General features: G+C 42.8%; 1 protein-coding gene across 6 annotated transcripts in view; it reads right to left on the reverse strand.

Annotated features, from left to right (window-relative positions):
• nckap5l (NCK-associated protein 5-like) overlaps nucleotides 1-19,719 on the reverse strand; it is a 55,766-nt gene that overhangs the window by 2,796 nt on the left and 33,251 nt on the right. For 4 of the 6 annotated variants that reach the window (XM_047368864.1, XM_047368848.1, XM_047368873.1 and 1 more), the window contains 10 exons: nucleotides 12,071-12,214; nucleotides 11,852-11,920; nucleotides 11,725-11,763; nucleotides 11,517-11,636; nucleotides 9,147-9,239; nucleotides 6,058-8,900; nucleotides 3,037-3,166; nucleotides 2,754-2,826; nucleotides 337-606; nucleotides 65-222 (listed from right to left, as the gene is read on the reverse strand). In XM_047368864.1, the coding sequence (XP_047224820.1) occupies nucleotides 65-222; nucleotides 337-606; nucleotides 2,754-2,826; nucleotides 3,037-3,166; nucleotides 6,058-8,900; nucleotides 9,147-9,239; nucleotides 11,517-11,636; nucleotides 11,725-11,763; nucleotides 11,852-11,920; nucleotides 12,071-12,214 (3,939 nt within the window). Of the gene's footprint in view, nucleotides 1-64; nucleotides 223-336; nucleotides 607-2,753; nucleotides 2,827-3,036; nucleotides 3,167-6,057; nucleotides 8,901-9,146; nucleotides 9,240-11,516; nucleotides 11,637-11,724; nucleotides 11,764-11,851; nucleotides 11,921-12,070; nucleotides 12,215-13,033; nucleotides 13,055-19,719 lie in introns of those variants that run through there. The other 2 variants (XM_047368839.1, XM_047368881.1) reach the window with 1 other exon arrangement.

The raw sequence follows: 19,719 nt of genomic DNA on the forward strand, positions 1-19,719 counted from the left end.
AACTTCTTGATAATATTCAAAAACACTTTTCAGAACGATAGAAGGTGCATTCTGTAGTACAGACCCCTCTGAACGGTGATCCAAACGTTACTGCATTCTCCTCTTCCTCCTCCTCCTCCACAGCCAAGTACACCTCTGCAGGTCCTGCTGGAGTCTTCAGGTTGGGGAAGGTCCAAGTCTTGGACCGTGGAGAGAACACGTTGGCTCCGTGGGCCTCTTTATCTGCAGACAGAATAAGAAGAATAAAAACTCTTAGGATAAACCTTTGTTGTGATCAACAAGAACTAAGGTAAGGGAAGTAGGTAAAAATACGAGCGGAGTGACTTTTTTTGGCACCTTCACGGATGACTCCGGCCGAGCTCCTCCCCTCCAGCATGGAGCAGTACTGAATGGTTGGGATTAGTTGTTTGTGCGACGCAAAGCACTCCTCCTGTGATGTCAGCTCCCTGTCTAGGGTGCGGGCTCGTCTTCCAGATCTTCCAGGGGAGTGGTGCTCAGCTCCCGCTCTCGCCTTTGATGGGCCTCTTCCCATGGCTCCACTGCTGCAGTCTGGAAGAGGGAATGTACCGATACCGCTGTCCAGGGTGTATGTGGAAGCACCGGAGCCTGCAGGAGGAGAAAGAAGGAGGATTCAAAATAAGGGCCAGACATCACCGACCCCCTCCTGGACCCCCTGCAGTTTGCCTACAGAGCCAACAGGTCTGTAGATGATGCAGTCAACCTAGCCCTTCACTTCATCCTCCGGCACCTGGACTCCACAGGAACCTACGCCAGGATCCTGTTTGTGGATTTCAGCTCTGCCTTCAACACCATCGTCCCAGTTCTGCTACAGGAGAAGCTCTCCCAGCTGAGTGTGCCCGACTCCACCTGCAGGTGGATCACTGACTTCCTGTCTGACAGGAAGCAGCGCGTGAGGCTGGGGAAGCACGTCTCTGACTCCCTGACCATCAGCACCGGTTCCCCCCAAGGCTGTGTTCTCTCTCCTCTGCTCTTCTCCCTGTACACCAACAGCTGCACCTCCAGTCACCAGTCTGTCAAGCTTCTGAAGTTTGCGGACGACACCACCCTGATCGGACTCATCTCGGATGGTGATGAGTCTGCGTACAGATGGGAGGTGGACCATCTGTTGGACTGGTGCAGCCAGAACAACCTTGAGCTCAACGCTCTAAAGACAGTAGAGATGGTTGTGGACTTCAGGCAGAACCCAGCCCCACCTGCCCCCATCACCCTCTGTGACTCCACAATTGACACTGTGGAATCTTTCCACTTCCTGGGAACCATCATCTCCCAGGATCTCAAGTGGGAGCCAAACATCAGCTCCCTCATCAAGAAAGCCCAGCAGAGGATGTTCTTCCTGCGGCAGCTGAAGAAATTCAACCTGCCAAAGACTATGATGGTGCACTTCTACACAGCCATCATTGAGTCCATCCTCACCTCCTCCATCACCATCTGGTACGCCGCTGCTACAGCCAATGATAAGGGCAGGCTGCAGCGTGTCATTCGGTCTGCTGAGAAGGTGATTGGCTGCAGTCTACTGTCGCTCCAGGAACTGTACACCTCCAGGACCCTGAAGCGGGCAGGGAAGATTCTGGCTGATCCCTCCCATCCTGGTCACAGACTCTTTGAGACTCTCCCCTCTGGCAGGAGGCTGCGGTCCATCCGGACCAAAACCTCACGCCACAAGAACAGTTTTTTCCCATCTGCCACCAGCCTGGTTAACAAAGCCCAGAAACCACCCTGACACTCTCCCTTTCCCCCACACCCCCCCTTTTTTTTGCTGACAGGACACCTGTAACCTGTAACTCCATGCGTTACATTAACGCTCAGCTTGGACTCCTGCTTTACTTGCACAATGATCACCTGCACTGTTGTATTGCTCTTGCATCTTATACTGCTCTATATTTACTCTCACTCACTTAAAACTGTGCACTTATATTTATATTATATTGTAGATATGTTTATACTGTTTAATTTGTACTGTATTGCACCGACTACGCCAAAACAAATTCCTTGTATGTCCAAAAACGTACTTGGCAATAAAGCTTTTCTGATTCTGATTCTGATTCTGATTTAATATTTGGATATTTCAGGAGACGGCTCAAAGCTAACATTTAATTTGGATAAATATACAATAATAATTAAACCGTTCCCTGAAAACCCAGAAAGATTTTTTTCTCTCAGAGCATTGCTTTATTTAACTGGAGCTCTCCTCGGGGTATTAAGAGGGCAGCTTTTGGTCCTTCAAACCCTCGCGAGATATGACAAGAGCTGCTGTAGATGTACAAAGCTTGGCGTTTCAGTTGGAGCAGAGCAGCTGTTCCTCTGTGTTGAGATGCCTAAGACTTCTGATCAGGATGCCTCAAAGATGTGTCCCTCTGGATGTTTTTGAGTCCAAATGGGCAGAGACCTTGGGATAGAACATGAACTTGCTGGAAGGATTATTTTAAGCACTTCAGGTCTGGGAATGCGTTAGGAACCCACTTCAGCACTTAGTGTTGAGATTCCCTTCTGGCTCTGTTACTACTGCGATCCAGCCTTTCATATGGATTGATAGATGTACACATTAACGTACAGTAAAAACTTACTCTTTACATAACATTTAAAGAATGTTTTTCTCTAGTGTCTTTAATGCCTTTTCACAGTGTCTGTGACTGACTCTATAAAAGCCTTCAAATGGCTGAGAAGGTGATAAAAACATCACAGATGTCAAACCTTTGAAGATGCACCTAGAACTCCCTGTAGATGTTTCTTACCTGCAAAGTGCTGAGAGTGAACTGAATCTGCGAGGTTTTCGTCTGATGTGATCTTGCTGATTCTATCTGATCCCTGCATGAGAAAAACAACAAGGACCCAAGAAGCAGTGAATGTTCTGAAATCTTCACTTCAGTGACAAATCCCACGAATCTGATGCCAAGTTTGGATTTTAAAGCTGACATCGTATAAACAGGTTTTCTTTTGATAAAGTGATCAAAGTTATGGGTGCTTATTACTACCTAGTGTCAGTCCAAACTAAAGATGAAGAACTGCAAAAGGTACCTTCTCCATGTCGTCGTGACTGGTGGTGTGACTGATGATGCTGGTCTGCTGAGTGAACACCGGCTTGGAGGTCTTACAGTCGAATGAGAGTCGGCGCTGCGGCAAGCTGATCACTTCCTTCCCATCCACTCTACATTCATCAACCACAAAATGAAGTTTAAAGACCTCGTTAGTATGTCCTTCAGGAATTATTTACAGATCTATTTCTGCATTCTGAAACCCACAGAGGTAGATGAGAATGCTGAGACCGCTTACATGGTGATTTGTTACAACGATTCACAGATTTTATAAGCAACACCTTAGTAAATATTAAGGTTTCCAAGTACGGCCATCTTGAGATACCTTTTAACACTGTAAAACAACAAGATCTGGATTTGCTTGTTGTTTGCATAATCATCTGGTACTGATTGAAGGATACAGCTCAATATTCAAAGTTAAAATATTCAACTTTAAGTAGGAAAAATTAAAGAAATGTGCGTAGTTGAAGGTTTCTAACCAATACGAATTTCAAAATCCCATTAGCTGCCCTGCATATAAAACTCAGTAATAATCACAGTAAAATCAGTGTGTTTGAACATCTAAATATTTCTATCTCATTTATCTTTTAGAACTAATGGTTAGCCTGATCACAGACCATATAAGTTAGCAAATGCTCTGATATTTTGAACTTGAAACTGGAACGAGGTTAAATTGGGCTTGATTTCCTAGATCCAAATTCACCAACATCCAGATTATTACAATTAATTTGTTTCTGTTTACTTTGCAAATAATAAGGAACCTATGAGAACTACATCAGACAAAAGAGGTTCGCTTGACTTACTATAAAAGGGAAATGCGTGATTTTAGCTTAATTTAGCATGAAGGGAAATAACTAACCTGGCTGTTGGCAACAGCACCATCTTCAGACCTTAAAAAGTTGCAAGGCTGCTCTACATTCTTTATCCTCAAAAATTGTAATGAGCTAAAATGATAAGGTTTTTATTTTGCAAAAGATTTTATGCTAATAACCTTGCCAATAGGTCTATTTTGTATCGTATTGGCTAAAGATTACGAACATGGTTTGCTTCTTTAGCAGGATAGTTGTGTTTTTTTTAAAGTATGGTTTTATGTACAGTAAATATCTCAATTGTAACATATACCTTAACATCCTCAGTGTGCATAAGTACAAACTAGTTTTGCTCCAAGCTAATGGCAAGTCAGAGCGGGACCAAAACCTACATGGATTTCAACAATCTTAAAAAACCTTAATCTCAAAGATTTCATAACTGTTTGTATGGCAATTTGTAAATCTTTAGAGAACTGTCATGCATGCATATTTTACACTGATGTGTATAGTTATTAACACTAAACTTGAACACCCTTGCAAACTGCAAACATATCCAGATATGTGGTCTTCAAAAATAAACAGTTTCCATCAGATTATTAATCTGGATGTGTGTGAATGAGAGGGAGATAGCTGGAACAGTGACGCTGAAATCATTAGAGGTACTGTAGGTGGATGAGTTTAAGTACTTGGGGTCATCTGACCAAAGCAATAGGTAGTGAAATGAGAGATGAAGGGAGAAGGATGTTGTGGATGGAGGTGATTTGTGACAAAGGTATAGCTGCAAAGTGAAGAGGTCTGCTTTGATGGACGGTTTGGAGAGGGCTGTCCTAACGGACAAGGAGTATCAGAGGAAGGTGAGTGGCCTGTTGGTCAAAATATAATGAAGATGAGCGGCAAGACAGGAGGAAAACCACAGGAGGTTCATGTGGATGCTGGGCTGTTGCCTTTTTGTTCTTCTGTAGTTCTAGTCATCGTACAAAATGGAGAAGTCCACCATGGGGCGTTTCGTATTGACCATATATTGATTCACTCCTGTCTTTGACAACCACCAATTTAAAGTCGTTTTCTATTCTGCACGTAGTCGGCTGTAGGGAAGTGGGATATATGGCTCCATTAAATAATATCTACCAGCAGGAGGTTACTTACAGTCATTTTAGTTTGATCTGGGTAATAATCTATAAGACTAGTAGGTGATACAATAGTAGGAATGTGGAGGGACGAAATGGTAATGCATGGCTATGAAATGGGTATAAATTGGCAAAGGAGCAAGTTGACCCAGAATCCTTTCAAAGGGTGGCATTACGGATGAGGTTGAGGTGAGACTGGGACAGAAGATGCAGTGTGGTGAATCACTCCCGTAAGCCAAAATAAGCAGTACCAGCTCACCTGACCAAATATTGTTTGGAGATTTTTATTTTCACTAAACATCGGTGATTCAGTGCTTTCAATCAGCTGTCAAGTTCAAGATGGTAAAGAGAAGATCTTGTTACTCTGGCTGTATGACCTTTGTGTTTCCATTTTTCTCATAGAAGATTATATGGACCAACACAGTCTTTAACATGCTGTTCCACAGCACATTTCTCATATAGAGTTACTATAGCAGACCAGAGACCAACTCTGTCTGCCAGCATCAGTAACTACAGACTTCAATGTAAATACCAACCTACCTAATGCAAATGTGATGGTGGTCAAAAATATCATTCACCTGGACTACTATGAAATGCCTGCTAATGTGAATGCTTTAATTTCCACAGAGAAACTAGACTTGCTCTACTGTTAAAAGGTACAAATTGTTTTAAATATGTAAATGAAAGCCACAAAGTGTAAAAGTACCTTTAAAACGTTAGGGCTTGTTGTGAATGCTTGGACTGCTTATAACAGTTACAAACACAACACAAAAAACAAAAAAAACAGGAGAAATATATCTGTTTAAGTTATTACTGACCATAGAAATGCCCCACAAAGTTTTACATTTAAAGGATTTAAGCAAAACTGCATATATCTTATTGAACTCTGGAGCAACATACAGAGATATAAGCCTGGGATTCTAGCCATGATAACATACGTGCTGGAGGTAATGGATGTATGAAAAACTGCTGTTATCCCAGTAAGAAGACAAGGTATATTCCTCAGATTGCTGAACCTCGCTTATGAGGCTATATTTTGAAACTAACTCACCAAGCTCAAGCCCTCACCTGTTAAGCAGCTGTTGCATGAAGTTGTCGGAGCGCCCCCCTCTGTACATGACCGCCAGCTGTCCCTGAGCTTGGTCCATCACCACCTCACAGGAGTGGCCCCTGCCAGACCTTTCCACATAGGCCCTCTCCTCCTCCAGGGCCCTCCTCAGGCCCTCAGCCTTCTCCATCAGAGTGGAGATGTTCAAGCCTTCTACACCTTCTTTGCATCTGCTCGCCATTTTCGCTGAGTCTTTGCCCACTGAGGGGATGTTTATCTTCCACTCCTTCTTCTCATCTTTTGATTTGGTGGCGTCGGTCTTGCGGTTCAGTGCGGGCAGCTTGCTCTTCTTCAGACCGAACCAGCTGGCAATGCCATTTGAGGCTTTCTGCTTAACCTCACTGCCTTGCCCTCCACGATCCTGCTCCTGAAGCTTTAAGACGTTCTCCTCAATTCCCTTCATCACCTTTTGTTCAATGGCAGATTGTGGAGTAGGAGCTGGCTGCACTGGCTTCTCCGCCTCAGACGTCGGGGGTCTTGGAGGAGGTGGTGGGAGGCTGTCTCCATACATTGGATTCTTCTTTCCTTTCCCGCTGATTTTAGTCCTCTCCTCTGACTTGGATGAGTAACGCGGTGCTTCCGAAGGCTTCCCACCTCGGTGGACAGAGACGCCTTGGCAAGGTTTGGACGGGGATTTCGGAGGGATTTTGTTAGGACTGTTGCTACTCTGGGGACCACTTTTGACATTGTAAGCCAGATTCAGGGAGCCAGGACACTTGATGTTGTTGCGTAGGATCTGGGGAGCATCTGTGTTGGGGGACGGTAAACCAATCTTGCTCTTGGAGGCCTCAGGCTTGGGCACGCACAGTTCTTGTTTACCTGACTGAGATTTTCCAGTCTGTTCATACAGTTGAGATGAACCTGGATACTTCAAACCAACACTGCTACTTTTAGGTTTACCATCCAAAGAGTCTGTGTACTTTGAATGCCTCTGCTCCTCTTTGTGGACCTCTGTGGACCTCTCTGCCATCTTGCTCCTCTCCTCTCCATGGGCAACCTCAGTGACTGTGTCTACAGGCCTGACTTGTAAATCCTCAGAACTCCTCAGCTTGCCCAGCGCCGCCAGTCTGTCTTTGAAAGCGTGATGACTGGAGTCCGCCTGGGATCTCCCTGCCCCAGAGCTAGGCCTCTTGGGGATGGATGAGGAGTCGCTCCTTCGGACAGGAGGCGGAGGAGGAGGCTGAGCGACTTCACAGCTTGGCATATTGCCTATCTCATGTTTGTCTCTTGTTCTTGGGTAGCTTGCTTGGCTCTGAGCTTTGCTGAGGGTGGTTGTGTTGGGCAAACTGTGATGGTTGACCCATACTGGACTGTCTGAATCCTCTTCATCATCGGAAGTTGACTCTGACATTGATGAGGATGACTGCTTTCGCTGAGGAGAAGGATTCAGGACACTTTCTGGTAAAGATTTAACAAGCTTCCTCTCTCCACCGTTTGCCTTTGTTTGAGATGGAATAGCGCTTCTCTTTTCATGACCCTGGGTTTGTTCCTCTTCTCTGGTGGTGGACATATCCAAGACATTTTCATAATGGGGCACCTTTTGAGAAACTCTAGGAGAGCCCATTGATGCAGCAGTTGAATTTCCCGGTTTTGAGCCTCCACTGGTTTTTGGTGCAGAAAGACTGCTGTAGCTTATTTCCTTAGGGGGCGGAGAGCAGATATCTTCGGGCTGCGGAGGGGAGGTTGGTGCCGAGTGTGTGGCAGGGTAGGACTCGGACCTGGATGGTGGTGGCGGGGGCTGCTTGCACCTCTCTGTGGTGGTGGCCCTGCGGGAAGGAACTGGAGAGTGATACACCTCGTAGTTGTTGGTGCGACAGGGGATTCTGGAGTTGCGTGTGAGTTGTGGGCTGAGCCGAACTGCCGAGGTTGACGCCTGGGCCTTGTCTCCTATCGACGGGATCTTCAGGAACTTGAGCAGCTTGGATGGGGAGTTGATGGCGGCAGCTTTGACGTCACCGAGGCAGGATGGGCTCGGGCTGACAGATGCGCTGGCTCGGACAGAAGAAGCTTCCTGGTCTGTGATGTCTTTCTCTGGGACAGCTGAGGGGTCATTCAGTGTGGTGCTGGACAACTGCCCCAAGCCATTGTGAAAGCAGCCGCTTGAATCCGTGTCACTGTGAGGGATCTGCATGCTCTCCTTCACAGAACTGGGCAGATCAGAAGTGCCACAGAAACCAGTGAGCTCCTCAGAAACACCACATTCAGAGCTGTCCTGTTCTACTCTGGCCACCTCCAGGCTCTGTTGGACTGTCTCTGTCACTGAGTGGGCTGAGGTGCCTGCTGGCTGCTGGTGGGCTTTGTTGATGGTACATTGCATGGACTCTCCTGCTCTGGTCTTACCATGACATTCACTCATGGTGGCTGCAGGTACATGGCTCAAGGCGGAGGAGTTAGCTTTTGAAGGACTACAGACATGGTTGCATGGCTTCGGAGCACTGTCAGGGCTCCTTTTGCAGTGTAAACAGCATGTGCTTGCTCCCTCACACTTCGCTGCCCCGTCACCGTTGACATGCTGGTGTGCATCGGTGTCGGTGCAGGAGCAGCGGCAATGTGTGTGGTGGGATTTGCAGTGGACTGGGTGGGGGTCTGCCAGAACAGCCTCTGTTGACATCAGCACCTGGCTGTAGTCGCAGAAAGACAAGCTCGTAGTGGATGGGTGGAACTTCAGGGGGTCTGTCTCCTCCATTTTGCGCAGGACCTCAAGGATGTGCGCTTTCTTCTTGAAGAAGGGAGACAGGGCCTCCATGGAGGTGGCGGGGCCACGAGGGCCCGGGGAGGCATGTTGTGTGCGGAAGCCATTTCCCTTTTGAAAGAAAGAGATTAAGATCAACATAGTGTTCAGTATAGACACCTAAAAAAAATGAACAATCCAGTTCACGAAGACCTTTGAGTGCATGCGTACAGGAAATGAGTGTGAAGGAGATTAGCAGCTTCAGCTAAAAATAGAGCAAAGGTCAGAAGGCAACACACTCACATGTGGGATTTGTGGACCCACTGTTTTCTTCTCAGTGTCTGCTAAAACTGTGCTGCTGCGTTCTTTGATAATCACCTTGGCTTGTGCTTCAGTCTGGGCTGGCTCCACCTGTTTGGCCGAGTCATTGTGCAGCTGTGCATTGTAGTCTGGGAGGGGTCCAGTCTGAACCTGTAACAGGAGAATCACGGAGCAATTAGGATGACACTGCATACGCCACGGGCTATTGGATAAACAGACAACAATGAGACATTTCATTTTGGCAACTGTAGGAACAAAACATGACACAGGTGAAACACCCGAGATCCATTACTGCCTCAGCAGGGTTTCCAGAGCTTCCTCTGATTTGGAATCAGTGCTGACAGTAATCTGTGAAAGCTCTAGTTGCTGGTTAGTTTTCATATTTAAGATATAATTCAACAGAAAGGCTGAGGAGTTTCTCTTTATAGCTAATGAAAACACGACATTTAATATTAGAATATTACATTATACCAATAAAACCATTTTATGACTGTACACCAACTGGTCCCCCATTTTTAATAGCCAGGGAGCAAACTTGGGTTTTGTTTTGTTCTTTGACGCAAATTTGTTAAGCCTTTAAATCTCATTTAAGCTTTTTAAACAATAGATAGAAGAATAAAAAATTCCAGCCCCACCCTCCTTTACCTTTAAGTTGCTTCAGTCCCACACACATTCGCACCACAGTGAATAAAAGTCTCTTCATCATGATGAAATCCTTTAAGTCAATCTGAATTTTATAAGCTTTATAAAACTATTGCACCTCTCTCACTGAGCACAAGTCAGACAGAGGAAGTAAAAACTTTGCACGGATTCATTTCAAACATACGGCTGCACAATATTAGTAAGACTTGATAACATCGGTGAATGTTACAATAGCGATATGACTTGCAATAAATGAACAAATAATTAAAAATCATTAATGTCCCCCCAGCAAATAGAAAAAAAAATTCTATATTTCTATATCAACAACAAGCTTTTACTGAAAAAGTTGATTCTGGCTGGCATCTGTTGTTTTGGCACTAAAACACCTAATAATCTGACCACTTTAACACGTCTTTACGTTTGTATGCTCTAATAAACACCAACTGTCACCAAATATATTGGATGCATGGTGCTTCATTAATTTGCTAACTAATTGCCATTCAGACAGTTCTTTGCAATATGCTTCCTGTAATATTGTGATATACTGTAACATATTGACCAGCCACCCTGGAAAGTGTGGATATACAGTCACCTTTATTGGCACTCCTGGTATTAGAGGGACATCTCAAAAAATGAGACTATCATGAAAAAGTTCAAATATTTTTGTCACTCATTTCAGAAAGTGAAACTCATAGAGACTCATACAGTGAAATATTTAACACTTTGAACAAAATATTCAGGGTCTCAGGAAATTAGAGTGCTGTGAAAAAGTTAAATATCGGAAAGTCATGGTGCCAGACCCTAATCTGCTAATTATCTCCTGCAAAGATTTCCTGAGCCTCGCAGTCTAGGTCAGCAGGAGACACAATCATGGAGAAGACTGCTGACCTGACAGATGTTCAGAAGACAGTCATGGATACCCTCCACAAGAATGGTAAGCCACAAAAGGTCATTGCTAAAGACGTTGATTATTTACAGAGTGCTGTATCCCCACAGAAACATAGAAAGTTGAGTGGAAGAAAAAAGGGTGGTAGGTACGACGTGTTAACAGCAGAGGTGCCAATAGCTGTGTTACTGGTGATCCATTTCTTAACTTGACTCATTGCTGCAGAAACACTGCTTTATATTTCAGCTCCTGAGGACCTATAAACACATGCAGCTGTGGGACACTGAAGATTTTAATGGCTAAACTTGGCTATAAAACTTAAACCGGTTGAAGAGTGCAGCCGAGGCTAAATATGTAAAGTCTGCCAAAGATCATATCTCCTGCATTAAATGTAGGTGTCTTCTACCACTGAGCTAATGGGCCACTCCGTGTTCCAAGGTGGGAAGGGAGTATATATGGAAACTTTAAAACAGCGGGAGTTCCTTCCTTAGACGTTGGTTTGAAGATGCTGTGAAATAAGAACCTGGGTGTACGACCTGTTAAATAGATCCAACATTTTAGATTTAGTTAGACCGGACTTTAATAGTAATAGGGCAGTGGTAGTGGCAGTGTCATGCTGCCAGATGTTTTAGACATTCAGACAACTTTTCACACTTTTCACTCAGGGCTGAAAACTTGCTTTATGCTCTGTGATTTTACAATAATTAAAACACTTATTAATACACTGTTATTTTTGTGGTACAACCTGACGGTGCTATCTAATCTAACAGAATACAGAAGATCTCATTTGCATTTTCAGAGCTCAAATTCAAATTTCTGCAATAAAATTTCCATTTTTTATTTATTTCTTTTGCATTTTGCACATTTGAGTTTTTCTATGAAAGTATGAGCTGAGTTACCTGGTACTGGGCAGTGGGTTGGTTGGGGAGCTTCTGCTGGAAGAGCTCACACAGCGATCGGTTCTGTCTCTCCAGGTCGAACACCAACATCTTCAGCTTGATGCACTCCTCCCGCAGATCCTGCTCAGAGACAGATCACAGTGATACAACTAACCCAGGGTCAAGGGACAGAAGTTTAGATCCAACACGATCTGAAGTCTGATGCTACCTTCTGATTAAGCAGGGCTTGGACCACATGATTGGCCACCTGTTAACGAAGGAGAAAATCAGCATGGAGTTATGTTTGCTCGCTGTGTTTACCAAGCGAACTGTAATCATTCCCAACATAGACTCACCTCATCCAAGCATCGTTCATAAGCTTCCCTCTGGCTCTCATTCGCCAACATCAGAGCAGAGTTCTCTGCCTGAAAATCAACGAAGGTTAAAATCAGAGGTTTATTGTGTGTTGCTGACATGGTATTGTAATTCCAGTTCCTCTTTTCCTGCTCCCTTTAGGAGGCACCACAGCTGGTTCTTTGCAATGGTTCTGTGCGTAAGAGGCCTTATTAACTCACCTCCAGCTCTCTGAGTCGGTCCATAAGGTCGCTGCTGTTGTCCTCCAGGTATGACTCCACATCCCCTTCCTCACCCTCCTCTTCCTCGGAACCAAAATCCTCATCACGCGTTCTCTGTTCTGCCTCATCAGACATTGTTCTCATCTGTAACACAGGGAGGGGATCTGCTACCGTCACTGCAGCCATCTTTATGGTAAAGTAAAGAAAATAAGGCAACTTTTGGACATGACTGAACATTACATCGGCAGCTCTGAGTGCACAGAAGATATTGGTCAAACAGACTAAAATATAGACTAAATTGTTACGAGGATATACAGTGCCATGCAAAAGTATTCACCCCACTGGGTTCTTGGATGACTTGTCAATGTATCTTCTCTCTCTTTGTAAATTATTATAATCTGATTCAGAGGCAGATTCAGAGGATTTATACATGTTCTGACAGCTGGGCCTGTGATTTAAAAATCCTACATTATTTAGCTTGGCTTTCTGATATTATGTGATATATGGGGCCACAAAAATTGCTAGGGTTGTTTTGTTTTTTTTTATCTGAAGGAGGTGTTATATTAGATACACATCTCCTCTAAGTTAAGCTAAGGACATAAACATGAAGAACATGTTGATTTGTAAAGTCATTAAAATACAGGGGAGGTATAAAAAAAAAAACTAAAGACAAACGGACGAAAGGAATGAATGAAGGAAGGACTTATGCATGGTTGGATCTTTCACACATTGGACATAAAGTCTGAACTACAAATTTTACTTACTTATCCAGACCTGAAAAATACTTCAATAAAATCAATTCAAAGTGGCAAATGTCATTATCCAACATGGTTCTAGAGCAGAACCTTGTCGGGGAAAAATATCCTCAGTTAAGGTAGACTGGTTTATTGTTTCATACGCTGCCGCTGTAGTAAACTTCCTCCATATGTTTCTCTGAGCGAACCAAAACAAAGACTAACCAACCTTCATGCTGCAGAGCATGCTCCTGCCTCTGCTTCAGGCCTACTCCCGTCCCCCAACGTCCACCGTCTAACCACACTAATCCACACACACTGGCTGTGTACAGAGATAAGCCTTCCTGTCCATATCCTCCACAGATCAACCTACAGCAGCACCACGCCGCGCTGCAGGGCACACAGCTGAGCACCAGTCTGCCAGGCTGGGATCCAGGTGTGTCTCTGAGTGAGTCTGTTTGTGAGCATGAAGAGTAGGTGTGTCAATGTGGGAACCGATCCGACTGACACATCCTGAGGAGTCATTAGAGCGGATAAGACTTGCGATTCTGTGGCTGAACGCCAGTAAGAAACTGGCACAGTTTTCAGTTTTCCTGACGTGAACCGGCCCCTCATTCTGCTGTGATTAAAGCATTAAAACAGTAACGCCTATCATTTAATGCAAGAAAAAGCTGAGGTGCAGTGAATGTATCGAAATCATTTGTTGTTTTATCTACTATTAAACTTGATTTCTCATTGGATATTCCAAGTTCTTATTATAATTAAATCCCAAAACTACAGCCTTGTTTTCAGTGTCTCCTGTTACTTTATCCAGAGCTTATTTCTCTAAGCTCAGCTGAACAATGAGTTACCCTGTTAAACTGGGTTACATGTTCCTTTTTCACCATGAGCACACAATGTAGTTTATTTAACTTCACTCCCACACAGTGCTGCTACCAGAATCTGGGTTAATCCTTGGTTCAAAGACGTTCCAACGAAATGCTTCATTTACTCCTATTGATTCGGATTCCCCAAAACCTGTTTTTTCCCAAACCATCCAAATCTGTCTCGCTTTGTCCCAACTCTGTTTCCAATAAATTTTTAAATATAAGACGAAACCATTAAAGGCAAAGAAGAAAGAGTAAATTATGTAGAAAATCCTTAAGCTACCGCTGCTTTAGCAATGCTCAGATTACTCTTTTGAACCTTGATGTCATTAAAGTCAACATTATCGCCCCCTACTGGCATATCAGTATTAATCCTTTTGTTCTTAATCCTCCTCAGTAGAGAAAGAGGAAGTAATTCCTCAAGTCCAAGTAAAATGTCGGGTTTTTAGGCACAAATAAAAACCACCACTCCTCCGGATCACTAACACAAGAAAAGAGGCGCTGATGCTTTTCCTTTTGCATTTAACGCTGCTTTGGAACATGCCATAGAGGCTTTAATTTTATTATAAATATGTTAATGCTAGAAACGTCCTCTCTCTGTGAAGTAATTATTTTTCAGTTTTAGAGGGTAACCGCTATGAAACAATCAAATAATATGACTGGCACAACAAATCCCAACCGAAGCTCTCCCTCCTGTCTACTCCTATTGCTTTAAAAGTGGAAAAAAAAAAAAAGTCTGCAAAAGGCAAACTTCCTTTAAAGTTTGTTACAGTTACAATTTTCCATATAATGTGTAATCACACTGACAAAATTATTGGTTATAGTTTTACTACTGAAAATGATGGCATTTATTTTGAAAGTGGAACCTTCACTGAGCTTCTACTGTAGGAGGCTCAGTGCCTTCAGACATCATTTAAACAAAGAACCCTCTATTGGACCCCACAAAATATAACAACATATGATGGGAAATGCTCATCAGCTTTCAATGCTGTCAGAAGAAATGAGCAGAGATCCTCCAGGCCTCGTGTAACAGGAGCTGTTTGCAAAGTGTTTACTGGAAGTTTATTGAACACAGCCGATAGTGAGCCCTCATGGACCAACCTGAGCATCTAAAGCTCAGGCTGCTTATTGAGCCATGATTTCCTCAACACAGTCACATCTACTCGTATAATGGAGGGCTGATCAATGAAGCCCATTTAAGAACGGAAGCAGATTTTCACCAGCTGACTGACCTTGGATGCAGGAATGATACCAAGTGGTTATAAATACCAGCTTCTCTCCTCACTAATGCACATCCAAGCTCCAGGCGGCAATGACCAAGAAGCATGCACGTGTCTCTGTGTGCATACGGAAATTACAGCGTGGAGCAAAATGCAACAAAAGTCAGGCTAAATATACTCATAAACATGGGGCTGTAGAGAGTGAGGCAGCGAGTATCAGATCGCTAAAACTGTTAAAATACTAAAACAGTTTTGTCTGTCGACTGGATTTTAGGTTAAACTACTAAGTTTAGGTCTGAAAGGGTTTTCAGAAGTTTGACTCCGATGAGTTGGAAAAGATAAAAACCTAACTATTAATTGATTTACTATGATATACAGCAGCCAAAGGTCAACCTTTTAAAATAATTTCACCTCTGTGGAAATGTTCAGTTTCTATGCTTTGGATTTCTAATAAAAAACACAAATTTAACCTAAATAAAAAAAATAAAATAAAAAAATGCAAACAACATTTTTTTTTATAAAAAGTAAATAAAATACAAATAAGAAAATAAAAATGAACTCAAAACAAAAATAATAAACATGTAAAAATAGTAAACAAACAAAAAAACACAAAAGAGACAACAAAAAAAAAAGAAATTAGACTCTTGTCCAACTAAAGAAGTTTTTAACTGACAGCAACATTTTTCTTTAAATACAATACAAATCTGAATTAATCTTGTCTTTGTTCTGAGCTGTGTGGGGTATAGTTTGATTCATCACTGATTAATCAGCTGATCTTTAAAGTTTCAGAAAAAGAGTGCAGATCTAATACAGTTCCTCTGATCTGTTTTATTCACAAACGTTTGGTAATCTGAAAACATTCAGTTGTGTAAATGAATCAGAACAAAGAAGAGGTTTAAAAATTCATGTTTAAGATGCCAAAACCAGAAACTGCTTTGGTAAAACTGGAACATCTATTATATCTATTCTAAAGGCTGCACAGATAAAAATGAGCCTGACATCTAGAAATACACCGAGAGGAAGATGGGGGTTGGGCGAAGCTGCAGGACCGCCTTGATGACTGTGGTCTAGGAGGCTGCGAGTGGCCTGAGACCGCACACAGAGCCTCCTTGATAGGGTGGAGGAGAGGTTTGGCGTGTCCAAGCGGCCTGCAGTGCCAGCAAGCTCCTTCCACAGAGCTGGGCTGGCAGACTCCCAGCCGCTGGTTCTGTCACAGAGAAACCACGAGGGGAATGCAAACAGGCTTAAAGCTGCTTCTCTGCACCACTATTCACACCACATAACACTCAGTAGACATTATTATTCATTACAGAGAGTTTTATTTTAAAAAAATGATTGTTCCTGTCTGTGTGTAACATGAAGGGCCTGCAGACTGATGGATGAATCACAATCTCACACTGGGTGACGGCATGAACTACACATTTATTAACCCGACTGCCTGACAACTAAATTAATCACCAAAAACACAGCAACTGGTTATTCCGCAGTCTTAAAGTCCACAGACTTTAACTATGCTGCCTGAAACGCAATAATCAAATCTCTGCCTGGTTTCTACATTTAAATGTAGCCTTTAGCAACAGAGGCTTTGTTCATATTTGAATTGGGATGAAATTTAAAGTTCATGTGCAACCAGACCACTGAACATCCGTGTCACAACCTCAGCTGCATCATTTTGGTTTAAATTGGTTTCAGTTTGTCAGTTGTTAGATTTTAAACATTACTGGCTAAAGATGGTTGGCCAATCCCAGTGTCTCAACAGCTGGCTGTGGATATGGTGAGGCATTGAGTTTGTACTTGGAAGTCACAACTTCCAAGTTCCAAGTCATAAAAATCAAGAATACATGTCAGAGGCCCCAGAGTTTATTACCCTACATGGCTCCTGGGCATATTAAGAAAATGCAGGAATCAACTGTTTATTTAGACCTGTGATGGGTTTGCAGAACCCAGTGTCCCACATCTTTACTTGTGAACATGTCAGAGTCATAGAATGGAGATAAATATGTTTCAAGGTTGTACAAGTTCATGTCAGATATGTTTAGTCATTTTTTCCAAGTCCAAGTCATATCTCGAGTTTCTAATGACTGAAATAAACAAATCTACACCACCTAGGTCACCTCTAACTCTGCATCGCTGTCGGTTAGGAATCCGAACATGTACTGTTTATCAGGCCTAAATTACCAGATCTATTCATTTTCATATACAATTATGTCTTCATCTTTTAACATGTAATTCAGCATGCATAAAAACACTTTAAAAATATAATTAGGCACTTATCTTCCATGGAAAATAATTTGTTGTTAGAGTTCTGAATGAATCATGTAAAGTGCTTTTTTGTCTCTAATGACTAAGTTAACAGATGTTTATCCCGTCTTCATATTGTCCACCCCTTCATTGTGTATTGCACTTAATTTGGTTTGGAGAGTTTTCTTCTCACTCTGAGCTGGAGACGTTTTAATAATATTAGGAAATCATTTTCTAAATCCACCTTTAAAACATTTGTTCTTAATTCTAAATAGTACATATGTTAACATTAAAAGGTATAAATTACAACAAAGAATGAGAAAGTGTAGTAAGTGAATAAATAAGTGTTAAACTTCTGAATGAAGGGGAACAGGAAGTACTTTTATTTTGACATTTTTGCAGGAAGCGTTCTTGTAATGCTGCTGCTAGCTTAGTAGTGAGATAATGTTGGAGGCAAGTTACGTTAATATTGTTCTGAAATGAACTAAAGTCATTAAAAGGAGCGTTCAGTTGGGGAGACATTTTTGTGGTTATTATTATGAAGCTACAGCTAACATGAACAGATTGTTTTGAACCATTAACATCCCATAATAGTCCATCGACATGGCTAATAATCAAGCTCATCCTTTCACAGTAAAACGTACAGCATCTGCAGTCTGTAGCTCACATACCATCTTCCTTTCACTCCTCATTAATGAGACAAAAACTGGTACTCAGGCTATGTTCACACGGCAGATTTGATACTCAATTCCGATTTTTTGCAGAAATCTTTTTTTTCTGTGTTATCGTTCAAACTACTAAGTAAATGTGGTCGCCATCAGACTTCAGTCTAAACGGTTCATGACCCTGGAAGTCATAATGGATGTCGCCGACGTTGTGTTATTATTAAGTTCTTGAGCAATGGGAGCAATATTATACCAAATAAGATTAAGAAAGGTAAGAAAAAAAGAGAGGTAAACTATTACCAATGGCCTATTGTGGAGCAGTGACTGCTACTTCAGTAGAGAAGTCTGTGTGGATGAGAAGGCAATGGTAAATGGACTGAACTTGTATAGCTCTTTTCTAGTCATACAGACCACTCATAGCACTTTACACTAGAGCCACATTCACCCAATCGCACTCACTAACGCTCACACATTCATATACCGATACGCAGATCGGTAGGCAACTTGAGATTAAGTGCCTTGCCCAGGGGCAAATCGACATTTGGCAGGAGGAAGCTGGAATCGAACCCACAACCTTCTAATTGCAAGAGAACTTCTCTCCCTACTGAGCCACTGGCGCCTGGAGCAGTGAGGTAGATGTCGGATGAAATGCGGCATGACCGTTCTCAATGCAGACGCTTTGAGAACAATCCGCATTAGCACCATGTGTGAAAATGGCACAGTTTGGATTTTTTTGGAAGTGAAAAGGTCAGACTTGGCCCGTTTTGAATGCCATGAAAAAGTCGGATATAGGCAGAAAAGTTGTATTTGGGCCTCATGTGCCTGCAGTGTAAACATAGCCTAAGATTCGAGTCTCACACAAAGAGTTTCAGTCAAGTCTTAAGTCTTTGGTCGAGTCTTAAGTCGAGTCTCAAGTCTTTATTTTTTGGGACTTGCATGCGACTCAAGTCGTGTCTCAAACTCGAGTTTCCATTCATGCATTTTCCATCAACTTTACTGTCATTTTCACCGAGCATGAAGCCAGAGACACCCTGGACAGGTCGTCAGTCCATCAACAGGCCAACACAGAGATGTATGAAGAAAAAAACCACGCATGTCACATCCAATCAACTTTCCAACTGTATGAAAAAAAGAGCTTTACCAGAAGCCAGGCAGCCTGTAAGTGATCATAAAGGAGGAGAACAGTGAAAGAGCCAACAGATAGCAGGGAAGATCAGTCTTTTTGTTTTAGCTTTCTAAATGCACCCTTCTCAGAAGCACAGCGAGTCATTCAGACATGGCCGATGTAAACCAAGTGCAGCGAGGCGCCGCTCGCAACGTAAAGCTCCAATCAGAGAACAAACAAAGCGGGATCATGTGTTCAGCCTCCGAGCCCAGCCAGCTTTTGGTGCTTTTGTTCCTCCTGAAAGTGACTCGAACAGATACCTGCAGATACAAAATGAGCTGCAAGGACACACAAATACTCTGCAACATGACACCAGAGGAAAAGGTAACCTGTGCCGTAAATAAATAGCCTTACTGTTCTTTAAACAAATCACCCATCAGCAACATCTGAAAGGCTCGGTTTAACTTTTCATGGAAGGAAACCATCAACACTGAGGGAGCTTTTTGGTTTATCCCTTCAGTAAAGTGTCTCTCTAACAGGAAGCCCCATGACAGAACAGCTAAGACACAGGAAATTGAACAGGGAAGTGGCACATTTCAATGCAAAGCACATTAAAGCACAACTAATTTCCTCAAACAGTTTTCAGTCAGAAAGAACTTTGTTTGCGCCCTAACTAAGAAGGTTTTTCCTACCAAGCTGATTCTGGAGCTGTCTTAGCACAGGTTCTTCCCATTTCTACCACTCTCTGACTGTTCTTCAAACTGGTTTCTTATAGTTCCAGACAAAAAGCAGTTCTATCACCATAGTTTGTTTAGCAC

The sequence above is a fragment of the Girardinichthys multiradiatus genome, chromosome 1 (assembly GCF_021462225.1).
Source record: "Girardinichthys multiradiatus isolate DD_20200921_A chromosome 1, DD_fGirMul_XY1, whole genome shotgun sequence".
Taxonomy (NCBI): domain Eukaryota; kingdom Metazoa; phylum Chordata; class Actinopteri; order Cyprinodontiformes; family Goodeidae; genus Girardinichthys; species Girardinichthys multiradiatus.